This window comes from Alexandromys fortis, unplaced genomic scaffold, assembly GCF_014885135.2.
Source record: "Alexandromys fortis isolate MF-2015 unplaced genomic scaffold, M_Fortis_MF-2015_v1.1 scaffold_183, whole genome shotgun sequence".
Taxonomy (NCBI): domain Eukaryota; kingdom Metazoa; phylum Chordata; class Mammalia; order Rodentia; family Cricetidae; genus Alexandromys; species Alexandromys fortis.
The window spans coordinates 772,451-791,494 of record NW_026068079.1 but is presented as its reverse complement, the minus strand read 5'-3'; the positions used below and the strand labels follow the sequence as shown (position 1 = coordinate 791,494).

Here is a 19,044-nt window from a genome sequence, read left to right as displayed (position 1 = left end):
AAAAGTAAAACAAAAGCCCCTCCCCCCAAAAAAACCACAGAAGTCCACAGAAACCCCATTTTCCACAGATCCCACCACTTAGAGTTGACAGGCTAACCCTGTCATTCACTGGTGTGCAAAGATCACCAGCCAGGTGAACCTGGAAGATAAACATCCTATGGATTGACGCTTTTCCTGTTCGTTATTTTTTAACCTTCAAATACTGCTAAAACAACACCTTCAGAAGCTCTTTTTTCTTTTCCAAAATTTAAACAAATCCAAGATCTACTCATTCTTTCAAAAATACCCTTTAAAGCTGTTCCCTCTCTACCCAAGGCAACTACCCTAATAAAAACGCTGTGTTTTTTTTTTTTTCTGGATCACAGTGCTCTTGATGGTGTCATTTCTTATCGCCCCAGTTCCCTGGCTTCCAGCCCTTCTAAGCCAGCATCCTTTTGTTTCCTTGGGATAAAAATTCAACACTATTAGGCAGAATTTCAGACTCACCCCTAGGAAAATTCAGGTCCCCTACCCTCTCTGTGATAGAAATCTTAAGTATTTCCATCATTTGATTCAGATGCCTGGCTCCTCCTTGCCCTCCCCACTTCTGACCAGGAATTCCCTCCTCCTACAGTTCTTTGTGCACGTTCCTTCCACTCCTGGACTCAGCTGACTTCTCTCAGATTGCCTGCTTATAGCAGCAGTCACCCATTCTAATTTTCTGACTTATTTATTGTTGGTTTCACCAAGCCTGCGAGTCTTCTACTGCCTCTTTCAATGTCCCTATGCCTTTAGCACTTAGTACAGTGCCAGACACCTAGTAGGTCCCTAGGAAGTGACAGATTTGGGACCTGGTGCCCCTTCTTTGGATACGCTGAGATTTGTAGGTATTCCCTCCAAGTCCTGAATCTCATACATGATTCACAGCTGTCTGTGGATACTCTGGGGTACTGGTGGTCACTCCTGGGAATTATGCCCATCCTTCAACATCTAAGAAGCAGGAGTCCTGGAACAAGCGAGGACCCTGATTACCATGCCTCTTACAGGCTGATCAACTTCTTTTTCGCTCCCTCACATAAAACTCTTACTAACAGTTTTTCCTGAGCCAAATAATATTCTGGCCATGGCCATGTTATCAAACTGAAACCGAGTCTGCCTGCAGCCTGCCAAGTAGCTTTCATGGGCAGTTTGTGTTTAAAGGAGAGGGAAATGTAAATTCATCAGAGGACCGGACTGTTGCTGTTTGGCAGTGGGTGGAGAGGCTAGACTCGAAGGAGCAGAGTATGGTTTGTCAGCTCAAAGAATGAGGGGGTGTGTGCCAAATGGGCTCTTAACACAACTGACGTTTCTAGTTTGTTCTAAGAATGAATTTCCTCTACCCTCAGACCAAGGGCCTAAGAGCCAACACCAGTGTTCACCTCAGATTCCCTCTTGCTGCCTGTAAACACAGCAGGAACGCAAGGCCCACACTTCTTGAATCCCACAGCTTATATGGAGTAAAGAGTCTTAGCTTTCCAAACAAGTTCCAGATCCTGGCAGAGAAGGGGAGAGGCTACTCTAGGGGAGAGTCACACACTCCTCCTCTACTACTACTGGCAGAATCTAAAACAATTCCACTTCATTGATTCTTCCAAGGGAACCAGTAGGATGCTTGCTATATCTAGAGTCAAATGCTGATGTCACTATCCGCCCCTAAACAAAGGGACAAGTTGCTTAACCCTTCAAGCTTCAGTTTATAGGTTCCCTGTATGTGACCTATAAAGAAACAACACAGCCTGCCTCGCAGTTTATTGGTGGTAGCAGGGAACAGACTTGGGTACCACTTGACTTGTGCGGAGCACAGGTCTATGCCACAGTAAGTGGTAGTCCCGATGAAGGTACAAACAGACTAATCTGCTTTTATGGTCATGACAGTAGAGGAGATCCCTCATGCTGGATGTGACTTTCTGTAGAGCTTAGAAACAAAGCCAGCAGCTGGAAAGACAGCTTTATGCTGGCCAGCTCCCCGACGTCTCAAAAGCGGCATTTATCCAATGTGAGGATCCATACAAGCTACATGGAAAACTTGAATGCTACCCAAATCAACCTGTAGAATAAACAATCCTCTAGTCCTTCTAGAACTTTCTGTTACTATGAAAATATACCGCATCTGTCCTGTGTCTCCAACCATGCGTCTCCAAAATCTCTGGTTACAGTGTCCAAGTAGTTAAATATTATACTTGGTTTTACATATTTTTTAAAAATGTAAAATTCACATATCATTAATCCACACAAGTAGGTGGTGGAGGCAGGAAAATTAAAAGTTCAAGGCCACGCCTGAACTGGGACAAGCTTTGGCCACATGAAACAAGAGATCTTTTCTCAAGCAAATTATTTTACTTACCTATTTTTGATGTGGTTTTACTGTGCATCCCATACAGGCCTCCCTTGAACTGATATCCCTTTCTCCTTGTCCTCCTCAGTGTTGGGGTTTTCGGCCTGATACATCATGGCCAGCTCCATAGTTCATATTGAAATGTAAATATTCACTCATGCTTCCATATTGTACATTTCAGCTCTGACATTTATAGTGTTCCTGCCCCAGTAAAACCAAGGAGGAAGGTCTAAATAATCATAACTTTGCTTTTTAATGTGAGGATTTTATGGACGCCAGGTTGGTGTCACAGGCTCTCTTTCATTCTAGTAACATAAAGCAAACCCTCAAAAAAAAAAAAAAAAACTTGTCTTTCCACTTTCCAGATGCAGAACAAAAGGCCTGTGAAGTTTAACTAAGTCTGCCTAGAGCTCTGAGCTTTTCGGTGGGATTGAGACTATTCAGTCATGTGCGTTCACTGTCCCCAGATATCTCTAGGGTAGGCTGGTGGCAGAGCCTGAGGTATGCTGTCCAGACAGCTGGTGAAAGACGCCAATCGTTTCTAAATTTAATGAGACACAGAAGGCCCTGGATGTGAAGAGACAACTTAGTCCCAGGACATAGTGACAAGCTCTGTAGGAGTGTTGCAAGTGATCAGAGGCCTGGCCAGTCTTTGGAGAGGCCCAGGTCTGTGGTAGACACTTGAAACACAACAGGACAAAAGGCTAACTGTGTTTCATGGGCAAATGGTGCATCTAATAATGGGTTTCCAGAACTCATCAGGAGGACGTGAATAGTAGAAGCAGCAATACTCCCAGTCGCTTGCAGGGAAGACAGAGGGTGACTGTGCAGTCCTTTCTGCCATGAAAGCATGAAGCTGGCCCAGCCCATATGGGCTCTGCCATGGATGCTGCATAACTCCATGGGTGCAGACAGAGCAGGTATGCCTAGTGTCTTGCTTCAAGCATAACTGTGCATCAAGCACTAGGGCTACCTCGAGACCACGAGGAAGGAGAGGGACGCACATGCCATTAGAGCCTGGTAGATGTTCAGAGACCTTCACTGCAGTCCACTTAACTTACAGATGACTCCACTGACATCTGGCAAGAAGAGCCACACCAGAATGTCAGAATCAGGTCTTAAACCAAGTAAGAGCACAAGCCATTTTTTTCAATGCATCCTCACACCTGGAACTGCTCATCAACCCTGAATGGTTGCTTCATGCTGATGGATTCACATAAATGCACTGAGCGTTTCTGTTCTACTCTATATATGCAGATATGGAAGGGTTTTTTTTTGCCTTAATTGTTATTCAATTAGGACATGATAGATCCACAAGTCCATAGCTGATGATCATCCTGTCCTCTCCCACCTGGCTGGGGCTGGCTTTGTTGTAATCAGAACCCTCTGTCATGATGTGGCTTGTTTTTTTTCTGCCCATTTTCTCTCTCCCCCGTGTCTTTATGTCCTCCTTCAACCATGGAGAAGGCACAAAGGTTCACAGTCAAGGGCTGGGACCTGGCATCCTCTCCACTCTTACTCACTGCCTCCTCATTCTGGCTGCTGCACTGTGGAAAGTTCCCTAGAGACACTGAGTGCAACAGGGAAGTTAGGAACCATGGCTAAGGCATAGCTCTGTACATATGTGTCAGGTCTTAAGAACTTACATAAATTGACCACTTGGTTGTCATGATGACTCCATTAGGCAGTAGATCCATGCACACTTAGGAGTTGAAGAAACTGAGGCACAGACACACAAAGAGACTCTCCCAGGTCCCAGAGCTGGGATATTCTAGAACTGACATTTGAACCGGTGTCTTTCCTGGAGCAAACATCAGTTTCCAGATTTGACAGGGGATATGGTTTCTCTTCTATTCAATAATTAAAATGATTCCTTAGAACATCAAGCACGATGGAGATTTCAATACTATAGTTAGCTGTAAACACCATTAACTGTGTGTGGGTTTCTTGGCTAAAGAGATGGGGGGTCTAAAGAGACTGCAATATGGCTTCTATATAAGCACAGAGAGGAAGGCAGTTTTAGTGAAGGATGCACAGTCCTCTTGGTGGATCTTTTACTTTAGCAGGTAAAGTAATGTCTTGTGTATTTGGAATCAAACATACTCAGTTGGTCTGGTTCCTAGTAACACCCACAGAGTAGTATTCTCAGATTTGATACTCAACTACATTGGCTCTTCTATTCTCAAATTAGTCAGCACAGTTAGCAAGGATATCCTTACTGTTAGTTGGTCAGCAAGTGCTGAGTATCCAGAAGTTCCAGAGAGGCTGCATTCAGAGAGAACAGCACAAAAGTGTGAGGCAAGGCAAGCTGGGGAGGAGGGCAAGGTCTGGGCTGGTTTACTTGAGTAGAGTGAAGGACACACATACAACAAGAGCTGGGGATAGAAATGTCTGAGATCCACATGGAAGCTCTGGAGTGCTAGCCCACATGCTTGCCTTGCTTTGAAGGCTAAACTGTCTTAGCAGGTGGCTGCCATATTTTAAAGGCAGATTTAGCCACAGAAAGTGCCAGATGAACAAACGAGGAGAAGGAGAGAGAGGGGAAATCTTGAGAAAGTAAGACCAGTACCTTATGTTCCCACCTTCCACAGTGAGGCCTCCGGGACTTGAAATTACCGGAGTATATTCCAGTTAGCTCTAATACACCCTCTGCTGCAAACCTTGCTTCTCAGCCAATTCTGGCCCTTGTAGTGCTGAGGTCTGCATGCCTTGTGAGGCTGGAGGCCAAATGCATTATAGTCCCAGGCCAAGGATCCAGGAAATTGGGGTCAATTTCCTACTCCCCTGTGGGCCCAGCAGGATCATGGGGCTTAGAGCTTGGGGCTCCAAAAGGGGGAGTCCAAGTTCTCTAGACTCCCATGAAGCTGCAGAAGTTTGCCACAAACCCACACCAAGCCTCTTAAAGTTTCCCCCTAACTGCAAGCTCAGATGGGCCATATTCTCCCATGGGTAAGGGGGTTCTCTTGCAATAGTGACCACCTTCTGCTGGCTGGGGAGAGACCTCATGAGAGACCCCACTTTCTTCTCAGTTCTGACTCCATGCAGCTGTTTTTTTTTTTAAGACGAGGCAGCTTAGCCCATATCAGCCTTTCACATTTTCTCTCACAGACACTCACTGTTTATGCCCTCATTCATCTGTTTATTCATTTATGCCTTTTATTTTTCTGGCTATTTATTCATTTATTTCCTGTTTACTTAAAAACGACTTCTCCATATTCATTCCATCTTTCATTAATCAACAAGTCTTGAGTGAACAAAAATAACTACAGAGAGTAAAGGGATATACTGAGTGGCCTACATTAATAAAAGGCATTCAGGATGCAGGGATGAGCCGAGGAGTATCTGGTTCCCTGCAGAGCCTCTTGCTTCCTTGGGGGGGATGATAGTTATCCACCTACCTCCCATAGTGAGAGCTGGCATCAAAGACCCATGCCTCCTTCACTCTGCTCTCCGTTACTCCCCCCTCAGGCCACAGAACAGAGTCACACCTGCCTTGGCCATGCTCACTGCCCGGGCTTGCATCTGCACAAGAACTTCTCTCTTTCGGGAATGAACTTCCCTTCCCTTTCTGCCTTCTCTGATCCCCATCCAACTCTGGTCTGATACAGTCTTGGATGCTGAGTGGGGCTTAGAGAAAGGCCTGTATTTTCACACTGTGCTCTCCTGCTTGCTTATAGAAGGCTGAGGAAGAACCCGTTTCTTAGGGTAAAGAACTTAGAATAGCGATACATATGACCTCCCCTGAACCTGTGGGGGCCATTGTCGCTGGAAGTTCCTTGGAAGAGAAAGCTTCTCACCCAGGCTGCTTTCTCATTGTCTACAAAGAAGGAAACTGTGGCTCATTTGTAGCTTCCTTTTTATGACCCCATCCCCGCCACTACATCTTACTGTCTGTATCAGTAGGTTAGCTTATGGGTTCCCAACTTCTCAATAGAAACAACAGCGGTCATAAAACAATTCTTGGTCATAATTATTCCAATTGGAATTTCCCAATAACCTAAGAATTAGGAGACCTGGGAGTTAGACAGTCTGGGAAGACCAGAGAAAGTCTCTCAATCTGAAAATACGAGCAATACCCATTTCAAGATGCCTGAGATTCAGCTATTTGGTAACAAGCTACTTTGGAACACTTGTTAAAGCTGTGGGGAAATGACAAATCGTTTCATCTTTCCTTCTGAGAGGCATGTCCTTTGAGCAGCTGCAGTCAGTCACATCCTAAGTATGTTTCTCTGGTTTTCAGGGCCGTGGGAGCAACATCATTCACTGCCGCAAAGACGGCACTTGGAGCGGCTCCTTCCATGTCTGCAGAGAGATGCAAGGCCAGTGCTTGGCCCCAAACCAGCTCAACAGTAACCTCAAATTGCAGTGTCCTGATGGCTATGCCATAGGTAAGATGAGTGTGCTGGGGAAACAGTGGCATGTGTGTGTCCATCCCGTTGTGTGTCTGAGCGTATATCCATAGGAAACCTGTCTCTGTGAGGGAGACAGGGAAGAATGAAGGAGAACTCTGTCCTCCCACCAAGGAACTCAAGAGTAGGGATCCAGATCGTCTATATATTGACACCATATGGTGACAGGATGTGCACAGAAAGGCTCTCCATTACCAAGGAGAACACAGAAGTGCCCAGGGGAAAGGATGCATCTCACAGATTTGCTAGACCTCGTCAGGTAGTCTAGGAAGGAGAAACTGAAACCAAGTGATCAATGAGCAGGAAGTATGACTCCATATACAATGCACAGTGGTGTTTTCATTATGAATTTAAAAAATGTAACCTATGCGTCACCCAAGAGCATCTGGTACTGGTCAAACTCTGGTCCCCAAAAGGGCATCAGGAATGATCCTTTTAACAAACATTAGCAGATGAGAGAATAAAACCTCAAATGGACAGTGGAATTCACCCCAAGTCCTGAGGTTTGACCGATTTGAAAGCCACACCTCTCTCCTCAGCATCCTGGAGAATAAATGGCATTTTCAATGTGTGTCTGTGCCTATGTGTGTGTGTGTTCAGCCAGCTTGTTATGTTGTTAATGCTTACAGTGAATAATGGCCTGGGGTTTGCTTAGTAGAACCCAGGCTCTGGGACAGACTCATTTATTATCAGGTGCACTGCTGCCTCTGGGGAAACTCAGAACACATAGAAACTGACCTAATATAAGGGCAATGATGCTGACCTCTTGAGATGATTCCCTAATTGACTGCACTGAACCCTCCAGGGAACTGAACGTCCTTCCTCAGGGCCAATGTGATTTATGGGAGGATTGCCAGAGCTGTCTAGTGCAGAAGGTCGGGTAAGCAAGTCGGCAGCAAGTCCTCTACTAGGCTAGGCATGCTGAGCCTTGTCACTGCACATCTACAAGCAAGGCCTACGGCTGACAGAGAAGGGGCTTAGGGGATGTCCACTTCTTTCTGAAGATGAAAACACAGAAAAACAGATAGTGGAATTTGTTGTCATCTGAACTTAGAGCCAGAGCCAGCATTGTTTGTGGTGCTAGCTCCTGCCAGTGGTGAAAGATGGCGAGGCACATGGTAGCTCTCCTCTGATCAAGATCTTAGAGAACTACCGAAAGACCCTGACCAGGAGAATTATGGAGAAATTCAGGGCTTTCTGGGGTCTACTACATAATCATTATAGACATTTGGGGTGAATGTCTCCATGGTTTGCAACACTGGCTGCTGTATCACAAAGCCAAGCCTTCCTCTTCTCCATTATTTCTGAGCTTGTCTCTGCACACTTCTGCCTGAGAACAGTCTATAGATAGAGAAAAGGGTGTATAGTGATAGTCATTCACCCAGAGGGGGCTTTTATACAGCCAAATAGGAAGCAAAGGAAATTTCTGTGTTACCAGTACTGTACTGTCTTCCTGTCTCTTTAAATTCTTGTCCCATGGTACTTGGATGCTGATCCTCTGGATGTAGTAATCCAGGATGGTCAGTGAGTAAGTGAGGGCCTCTTATGGAAAATTAGAGAGAGAAAGGGGGAACATGAGGACCCTGACAGAGACAGAGAAAGAAGGGGGCGAGTTTCCCCTCTTCTGTTCCTTGCTTTCTAATGGCTGTCATCTAGTTCCAGAAAGAATCCTACTCAGGAATCCCCTTTCTCTATGGAGAGGGGTTTGGTTAGAAACCTTGTATTAGGGCAACGTAGGTGCCAAATTTGTGGCTGAAGACCCACTAGGAGTCACTCTAGTGACTTGGGAGCCTATGTGGCAGCCATGGGTTCCAGGGGCAGTCACTCCATCCCTGGGAGGGAGAGGCAAGTGCCTGGTGAAATCACCAGCCTGTGATGGTGCCAGCTGCCGCACATATGTCACGACACTGCAGTCTTATCCTGAGAGCCAGAGCTTGGCGTGGGAGAGGGGTCAGCAAGAAAGGACAGAAGAAACGGAAGGAGGGAGAGAGAGACAATGTCAGAGAACAACCAGTTTTTCCTCTTCCCATCATGCTTTGTTCCGCCTCTCTGGGGACACACTGCCTTTGTCTATTACCCAGATGAAACATCTTTTGTTTTTCCAAGGCAACTTTTTTTCATTACAGCTTCATTTCATCTCTGTGCCCTCAAAACTCCTTTAGAGTCGGTCTCATGAGAACTTAGGGTGTGCCACAGAATCTCTCTTACAGTTTAGTGACATCTGTCCCCTTCTCATTAGTCATCTTTCTTTAAAAACAAAAATCTTCTGTGTCTTCATTTCTTGTTTTTCATGTGGTTCTCCATTGGATTCTTCACCTCTCCATTGCAACCTTTCTGTCTTCTCCCTTTGTGGCTATAGCTTACTCATCACTGGTCCTGAGAGTGAGAACCTCTGCATTTTAAGCTTAGAAACATGGCCTCTGTGTCTCTTGACTCCCCAGCCTACGAAACGCATGTGATAACACCTCTATTGCTATGGTGATGGATTCTCAGAAAATTAGAATGGCATAAGGAAGTCACCTGGCAAGAAGAAGAACATCTGTCCTTCTGGACTCAGTCTGCCTAGGTTATGGTGCAACTATTCTGAGCACGACTTTAAATCTGCAGCCCCAGTTGCCCCTTGCTTAAATTCATGCATCTTTTAGACTAAGGATTATATGATATGGTAACTAGAAGGGCACGGGATAAGCTGTGTGTGTGTGTGTGTGTGTGTGTGTGTGTGTGTGATGTGTGCACGTGTGTGTATACATAGATGTATCTCTAAATGGATGTTTAGAACAGCTATTTGGAAAGGATTCTTACTAGAAAGATTTGGCTCACTCTTTCCACATGGAGTGGTATTCAAAATTTGAACACCATGGCAGAAGAATGACCTCTTTGGACCTGGTCAAATTCTAACTGGCTGGAGTCAAGGGGACATTCCATGAAACAGGCTTAATTTTTAGGAGACCTCAGAGTGTATGGAGGTAAAGCAGAGACTGATGGGGCAAATTATAGCCAACTCAAGCATCTCTAGCCAGAAAGTCTTTAGAAACCTCCACACTAAAGCCTACTGTGGCTGTAAATGGCCGACTTCTGGCTTGATTCCCTCATTATCTTGTCACCTGTCTGGATCATCCTTCGCACACTCCCTCATCTAGTCTGCCTCGTTTCCTCCATCATAAGGTGCTCAACACCTGCCTATTCCTCACCATGTCTGTCACTCCTTCACCCATCATTTTCCCCATGTGTTCACTCAATCTTCTCCTTGCTAGTTGATGCAATCATTTCTTCATGGTTTCTTTCACTAAGTTCACACAACTTATTCCTTGATTGCCTACAGTCTGCTATGTAAAGTTACAGGCTCCAGACATAGATAGAAGGGGGAACAAGGGCAGGGATGCCCTTACTGAGTGACAATCTAAGAAGAAAAAAAGCCACTGATAATGCAATCACTAGGCAAATGGTAGGTGGTAAGAGAGCAAATACCACTGAGAGCCTGTGAATGGCTTGATTGTCTTTGAGCAAGTGGCACTCGTGCTAAGGTCTGGGCATCATTAGTGGCTTGCTGGTAGAAGGAAAGTGGAAAGATGCGGAGTGGACAGGGCTAAACATTCACCAGGAGAAGCATGGGGTGTAAGACCATGCAGCTGCATCTTTCAGTTCTCTCTAGGTCAGATTCACAGAACTTTCTCAGTGCTGCACGCGGGGCTATGCTCAGAGATGAGCCAATAGTGGCGTATCTTTCCTAGGGTACCACTAACACAGCAGGGAGCAACACTGGGGTGAGATCACCAGTGCCCAGCAGTGTTATTCAGTGTAGTAGGCATTCGTCAGAGTGTGCTTTACCAGAGTGATGGTAGACGGCATGGGGCATTTGAGTTGGGTCTTGACAAGCTGATAGGATTTAGTCATAGAAAGAAAATTTGGGACAACTCAGGGAGATAGGGAAGATAGTATTAAGTACAGGTCAGTTCTATGCATCAAAATGTCAGGTGGTAAAGAGATTGACAATGTGGCTGGAAGAGGTATTGAATGTTGGAAAAATGGAGTTGCAAAAAGCAGTCTCTGCCCTGGGCATGTTGGCCACCGGTGTTTGGAGATATGGCTTAGCCATTACTTTACCTTGTGCTTCCTCTCAGGGTCAGAGTGTGCCACCTCGTGCCTGGATCACAACAGTGAGTCCATCATCCTGCCAGTGAATGTGACGGCGCGTGACATTCCCCACTGGATGAACCCCCCACGAGTAGAGGTGAGTGACTAGGGCCACCTGCTTGAGGCTAAGGAAAAAGGAACCGCCATTGCTGAGCTCTGTGGCTTGGCTCCACTCAAGTCCATCCTCTGTGGATTGGACCTCATTCAATCACATCTATTTTATGGGGGACTTGTTCACAACAGTTTTTCACTCTATAATTTTTTAGTACACCTCATCAGTTTCTTTCCTAAAAACCTTGTATTTTTTTTCTCTTCAAGTTTTCTTCAACAAGTGCCTAGAATAGTAGTGGGGAAAATGAGGCCAGCACACATAGGTTGAGGGCACAGAGCTGGGTCCCAGCCTAGTGTCTAGTGTCTGCCTGTATAGCCCATACTCCGCAGGACAGGGCTCTTTTTCATCTCTAGCACCTTCCATGTAATTGTACTTTATGCTCCCTCAGTCTCTTCCATCTTTCTCCATGCGTTATTTCCTCGGTGGAATGCAATAAAAATGGGATATTCAGGACAGTGAACTAACGCTGCCTGATGTTTATGGAGTGCACACAGTATTCAGGCACCTGGAGCTCTGCATGCAGCATGACTTGAACCTTAGCCCATAGTCTGTACTCATGGATACTGCTATCTCAGGTGTCCCAGATAGATCAGACCTGATGCTACTCTAAGCTTCCCATGATACTGGGACGGGGAGTCTGGCTTGTGGCCAGATGATAGTAGATGTCCCTGAGTGGTATCACTGTCAAGTTGACCTTGAGGGTAGCCATTGGTTTTTCATGTGACCTGACCAGTTGAGGGCTGCAAGGATAATTTGGGACCCCACTCTCATATTCCAAGAGAGCACAGTTTGGAGGTTTTCATGGGTCCATTTGAGCACTGACTCTTCATCTTGAAGAAGCAAATGGGGAAACAGGAGCAGAGGGTGGGCAGGGAAGTCTCAGCTGTATCTCTATCCAGTAGCCTTGCTGCCTGGGATTCTGGGAGCCGCTGCCTGTCTGCCTCCTGCAGATGGAGATCCAGATAGCTTGGTAGAACCTGATACAAGGTGTACTGTTTCTTAAATGAGCTGAGGGGATAGTTTCTTCAAGGGCTTACTCAGCATTCTAGGCATGGGGACTCGGCCCAACCCCTCCGGTGCCAAGTGCCAGTGTCCACCTTCCCTCTTTCCCCTGCCTCTTTCTCTGCTCCTCCCTTCTCTGCCTTTACTTTCATCTTTACCATTTGGTTTCCTTTAATCCAGTTTCTGCTTTTAAACACTGTTTCTATCTCTTTTGCCATCTCTTTCATCAGGTTCAGCCTTTCCTCCTACGCTTGCCTCACCCCAGTCTCTCTCTCTCTCTCACATTTTCTTATTCCTTAATTCTCATTTTCTTATTCCTTAATCTTAGGCTCCTCCTCTGCCATATTACCCATTCTTAGCCAAATCAATAAAGGGATTCTCCCTAATGCCCCAGTGTGCATGACTTAGCTGAACACAGGCAGCATTAGTCATAGAGCCTGTTTGCATGTAAGACTTCCCAGTCAGCCTAAACCCCTGAGTCTAGGCTCGAGAAACAGGATTGTAGTCTGAGAAACAGTTCAAAGTCACATAGCAAGGAAGCATGACCTACCATTTAGGACTTCAGATTGGTAGCATCTCTCACCTCTTCCCCTCTACTACCTCCCACATGCCCCCTTTAAACAGAGGAGCATCACCCCATACTAGAGACTTCCCTGCCACGTTAATACCAAAGGTCTTCTTGGCTTGGCTCAGCTCCTATCTTTTCCTCTCTGAAATCTTGGCACTAAAGCGTTCAGTTGAGTTGTAATTCATACTAAAGTAAATCCTGGGATTTGGAAGCTCAGTAACTGCCCCTCCTTGAGTTGCCCACCAGCTTGCTGGTCACAGTTCCACCCTCTCCCCTGGTTTGCCTTCTTTTATTGATGCTGGACTACCAAGAGAGCCGTAATGAGTTTCAGACGTCCGTCAGTCTCTGGAGGCCTCATTATACATGAAGAAAAAAAATGCAGGGAAAGGGAGGGGGCGAAGGGCATAGATTGATGGCTTTCAGGAATCAGCCAGCAAAGCTGGCCTCTGCTGTTCCTGGGCCCTGAGCAGTGAAAGTTTCAGAAAGAAGACTGGTGCAGGCATTTTCAGGCCCAGGGAGGCTTTGGGTGGCTCTTCTAAGAAATGACTCCATTCTCCAAAGTGAGGACGATGGTGAAAAATGTCGCTCTGCTCCTGCTAAGCCACCTTTGCTTTAGGGCAAGAGTATGACAGACCAGAGCTGACATTTGATGCATACCTGCTGTGTCCCCATGTATGCATTCCCATCCTCTACTGCATATACTCACTCACAACCTCCCACCCCGCTCATTCATATGCATCCCTATGAAGTATATGGATTTAGACTTCTGTTGTTTCGGGGGAGAAAATTAAATCTCAGAGAAGGCCCTCACCCAATTTATTTAACCACTCCTGCAGCCCCTGTGGAATATAGAATAACAACAAAGGCAAGGGGTTTATTGATTTCCTGCAAGGGATGTGCTAGCCAACCCTTAATAAGAAGGTTTGTAGGCATGTGTACACTCATGCACCCAGAGACAAATGAGCTCTGATATTTGGCATTTACCAAATATCTCCGGTGTAAACACGTTTTTGTAGGATGTCAAGGTTTCTCAGTGCCCATCCCTGACTACCAAGTTGAAAAGACACAAGCACTTGTGATCCTCTGCATCTCTTGCATCCCGTGTGCAATAGTAAACAGTAAATAGTCCCTTAAGCTTACTTCAGTTAGGCATCTTGTCACAGACAGGAGAAAAACAACTAATAAAACTTGGTACCTTACCCTTCTGTCTCATGTTCTGGGACAAATGTTATTGTTTTTCTAGGCTACAATTTTCCTATTATTGAAATGAGATCTAGGCATTGGTCATGTGCTCAAAGTTCAAAACCACATAGAACCAGGTAGGTGGGATGAATAGGGGTGCTAGGTGAATGTATTGTTATCTATGTTATTTTACACACAGAAGCATATTAATTTTGAAATCGGGACTGTTTACTAGACAGTTCAGAGACTTAAAAGATTGCAAAAAATGGAACAGATACTCGTGTACCTGCCCAACATAGACGAAAACTTAGTGCAGTGAAAGTTCCTTCGTTTTTCTTGATGTGAAGTCGGATGTTTCTATCAAGCACAAGGCTTGTTAAGTTCATGAAACCACTACTATATCAAAATATGAAACTTTTCAGATAGCCATGAGACCATCAGTTCCCCTGGCAAAGTAATGTCTCTAGACACCAAGACAAGGAGCGTTTAAGTATCTATCAGTATTCATTAGTGGTACTTATCTTTAAACTTAATTGGAATCATAGTCTTATGATTTCCATACATGAGCATATTTTAACTTCTATGAAGAACAGGACTATGATTTTCTTCTTTTAGAGCTCTTTTCCATTTCAATAACCCTTGTCACAAATACCATAGACTCTTCAGAGACAGAAGTCTGGCAGACTCTTCCTCTAATTGAAAAAGTGAGGTGATTCACAGTCAATGATAGATGGAAATGCGTCTAGCTTAGCATTGGATTTGCTGTAGGAAATGCTAGTAATTAGAGGAAGTATGAAAAACATCATTGTCATCATAAAAATTTGTATGATGTATGTGTGTGGCATGTGTCAACATGTGTTTGTGAAAGTCAAAAAACAGTGTTGTGAACTCTGTTCTCTCCTTCCACCTTAATACAGACTTTGAAGATCGAACTTGGGTTGTCAGTTTCTTACAGCAAGCATGTTGCCCTGTAATTATCCAACTAGCCTCCTCCCATGCCCCACTGACATTGTTTTTAAAAACTTTTCCCACATTGGGGTTGATTCTAGCCAAACACAGCAATGTGTAAATATGGCATCATGTGGCCACATTTTTATGTGTGTGTGCGTAATAAATCTGGAGTTTTGTTAAGGTTGAAATATTCCCCCTCTTTGTTTTGAATATTGGCAACTAATTTATACTTTCTAAAGTACTAGTATGCCAACAGAAGCATTTCTATGGCTTGTGCAGCTGGAAGCTGCTGGCCTACAACCATTTATCTAGAATTATGGAAGATTCTTCCCCATTCCATCTTGACAAGGGTCTCTGGTGTACACCACCTCTTTCTAGGGCTCCCAGGAATGTTACATAATCAATGATGTATCTCCTGTTCTCACAAGTGTCTAATCACGCCAGGTGACTGAGCCTTTGGCCTTTACAATTATTTCCAGAAAAGGAGTGGAGAGAAGAAAGAAAGGAGTAGAAAAAAGAAAAGGAAGGAAACTAAGGAAAGAAAAATGACCATTTATGGACTAAGTATAATATTATGCAGTTTGTTATTGTACTATCATCTACATCATTTGTCTCCATTATACCCCAGTAAGGTAAATGTTGTCATTATCTTACAGGTTGAGTTTATAGTCAGAAACATTGCCATTGCCCAACTTATGTAAGCTATGTGGTTGGATTAGCTACAGTAGTTCCATTCTGAAGCACATCCAAGGTGTACATCTGAAAATAAAACTATGTAATTCATGTAGACAAAGGATACAGAATTTATTTCCTCTAAGAATGAAAGAAGCATGGTGGGAAACCCTGCCTGGGTCTTAAAGTCAGAGGTGATTAGTAAGTTTAGCCTATCTGATACAAAGATGAAAATACTAAGATCCCTGAATGGGAAGCCATACAAGGAGAAAGGCATCCACCCTCTCTTGACTTTCCATTTACTCATTGCCTCATTCACATATCCATTCATAAGACTGATGGTTTATTCCTTTGGACATTTAATATGTGTCAGTCTTGTGTTTCCGATTGCATGTATTCTTTAAACTTTAGGGATACAGATGAACACAGTGTTTGACAACAAAAGATGTAAACAATAGCACTAGTTGATAAGATTCACTCCTGGAAGGTCCTGCAAATCAAGGAAACAGGAGAAGTTGTCTGAGAAGGAATCCAGGAGAAAGATCTTGGCCCTGAGATGAGGAAGACCTTGTAAGGGTCTTTCGCACATGTCCTTGGTTCTGCTTTTGTTGTTGTTGTTGTTGTTGTCTTTGGTTTCTGGCCTTTATCTTTGGAACACTCTGCTCCTCCTACACTTGCCTCACAGCCTTTCCACTTTTCCAAACCTTGGGTCTTCTCCTCAGTCAAAAGAGGAAGATACTTTATTGTTATAATTTTAAGAGTTAAGAAACTTTTAAGAGTGGAGAATTTGAAGTCTAGCCCTTGGTATAAGACAGAAGTAGATTTACTTGTTGATGGAAGCTGCATATGTATGTGATTTGAACAATTTAATTTCAAATTGTCTCAGCTTCTAGAGTCAGAATAATAGCTTTCTCAGATTTGTGATGTATCAGTGAGATATTGTGGGCGCAGTGCTTGGAGAGTTTTTACTTAGGAGAGGGTTTTGTTCTGAGAACAAGGCTGATGGTGATGGTGGTGGTGAATGAGTTCTTAGTGACTCCACTAATATTTTTGTGGTGATTATGATGGTGGTGGTGGTGGTAGTGATGCTGTGAGGGTGAATACTGATTGCTAGTGATAATGGACAGATGTATTATTCACTTTTTGTCACTGTGAAAAACTTACAGGGGGAAATATTTACTTATGCCCATAGATTTGAAGGCTTCAGTCCATGGAAACCTGACTAACTTGACTAAAGACCTTCTGAACCCTCTGTGTTATGCTATGTATATACACATACACATACATACTGTATTATATACATCATGCTTTAATATATATATATCATGATGAGGATATCTGATGTCTCAAAACTTTTTTCCTGATCACACAGGGGGTAGAGGGAAATGAAGGGGGGAGGATGCGGGGACAAAATAAAGACCCTTTGAAGTCATGCCCTAGCCTCTACTTCCTCAAATCAGGACTTGCCTCCAAAGTTTTCACTACTTCCCAATAGTCCAATAAATAATTAACTTGCCAATGAATAGCTCATTGATATGTCAGATCATTCATGAATCAACCCTGTTTTAAAACCACATAAGCTGCTTAGCAAGAATTAAACCCAGAAGCTTTTGTTGGTTGCACTTCTCGTCTTGTTGATTTGTGATGAAGGTAATTTCATTCATGAAGATAAGAAAGTTCAATCTTTGCCCACCCCAAAGCAGAGAATGAAAGCCCTCTTATAAGAACTGATATGAAAGACTCTAGTTGGGTCGGATGTCTCACTGATGTTGAAAAGCCAAGGCTGGCATTTGAGGTCCCTCGCAGGTTCTCCCCATTCATGGTGCACACAGCTTGCCCTCTGCTTTTGCTCTCTCTGCCAGTCTTCGTTCTTGGTCTCATTGGCACACATAAGAATGGACCTGTGGCAAACAGGTGGGTATGCAGCCTTGAGTGGCAGTGGAAAGTTCAAAAGCTTGGAAAGTGCAGATAGTACAAAGGTTCTTTCTCTGAGCACACATCAGATAAACCCTAGTGGAGAGAACCTTGTACAGTCACACCAACACACACTTTTATAGGAGGACTAAATTAGCTCTCAAATAAGCAAGAGCAGCACAGGTATTAAGTGCCTGGTGGATTTCCTTGCTGTTTTCTTCAACCTTTACTAAATACTCTCCAATACCCCAGGTTTGGGATGTCAACAAACTTTTGGCTTCAGAGAAGACTGTCCTTGTAAACTTCCTCAGAGAAGGAAAGCATGTTGGCTTGCCCACTTTGGCCCCATGACTCAGAAGCAGTGGAGAGCCCTGACATCCCTTCCAGTGCTCTCCTTTAGATGGACTCTCTACTTGCCTCTGACACAGACAGAGGCACCTGAGACCTAGAACCACTCTCCGGAAGTTAGTGCTTTGTCCTAGAAACCATTCTTAGTATTTGTCCATCTTAATCTGTCATTATAGTGAGCATGGGATTTTTCAAGGACCCATTTCATATACATAGTACCCCACTTCATAGCAAAATTTTATAAGCAGCTCAAATTAAGATAGTGGCATACATGTTCTACTTCAAATTCCGTGCTTGCCCTGGTAGTGCAGGAGGAACACCAACACTCTGGAAGTTGAGGCAAGAGTACCTCGAAATTAAGTCAGCCTGGGCTATGTAACAAGATTCTTTCTTAGAAAAGAGGGTGGGTGTTGTGAAATCCTATGACTTCACTTATCAATAGAGACATCATGGGGCTATAGCTCAGTCTAGCTAGACACTGTGATTATTAAAACCTCTAGTATTCTTCATACACTCAAGAAGTAAGGAAGGTATGTGGAGAACATATTGTCCATTGAATAAAATGATTTCTACTTTGAAATGGATCCTTTCCTTCATTAAAAAATCTATTTGTTGAATATTCTATGAGTTCCAGGCACTGTCTCAGGCAAGGAGATCCAACCCATGAAGCTGAAACACAGCCGAATGGAGAAAAAAGTCACCCTTCTTAGTCTTAGGCTGGGGTCATGTGATTTTTTTCTGTCAGAAGCTTGCCAAGAAACTAATTACACTTTGGCTCCTGAAGAAGTCTGCCCTCAGGGAGAGGATAGGATGGTCACATGCATTTCCCACTCTCTGACTCATGTGACTGTTTCTTAATTAAATTAATCAACTGGCACTCAGCCAGCAGAGCAATCCCTGCCCATACATATACTTCCAGACCTCCACGACTGGCCGTGACATAGCTACCTCTTGCTGCATACCCAAGCATATGCTATTTCACTTTCATAAAGAAACAATTGTAATTCAGAATGAAGAGAAAGGCCTCTGTGGAAAGTCTAAAAGGAGTCTTTAGGAGTTTGATGATTATTCTAGTCTCCAAACCATGTCACCTTCTTGGTTTTGTTTATCTTTCATTGTTTATCAATGTTAAGAAGTATTGTCACCTTGGATTTTATGTAATAAGTTAACTTTAATCCTTTTTGGGACAGTTGGTTTTCAAATCCTGGCTTGTTCACTTAACAGCTATGGAGCTTAGGGAGTTTATACTACGATGACCCAAGATGAATGCCTACCTCACAGCATGCTAGCAATTAGCATAAATAAACACAGCAGTACATAAAGAATGCACTCAATATATCTTTGCTGTTATTATCATCATTGTAACTATTAGTACTAAAAGAGTACTGTGTGTGTGTGT

The 19,044-nt window shown here is 44.0% G+C and overlaps 1 protein-coding gene across 1 annotated transcript in view; it reads left to right on the top strand.

Annotated features, from left to right (window-relative positions):
* Pappa (pappalysin 1) overlaps positions 1–19,044 on the top strand; it is a 235,453-nt gene that overhangs the window by 189,963 nt on the left and 26,446 nt on the right. The window contains exons 18-19 of the mRNA XM_050121835.1: positions 6,594–6,741; positions 10,884–10,993. Of these exons, the coding sequence (XP_049977792.1) occupies positions 6,594–6,741; positions 10,884–10,993 (258 nt within the window). The remainder of the gene's footprint in view (positions 1–6,593; positions 6,742–10,883; positions 10,994–19,044) is intronic.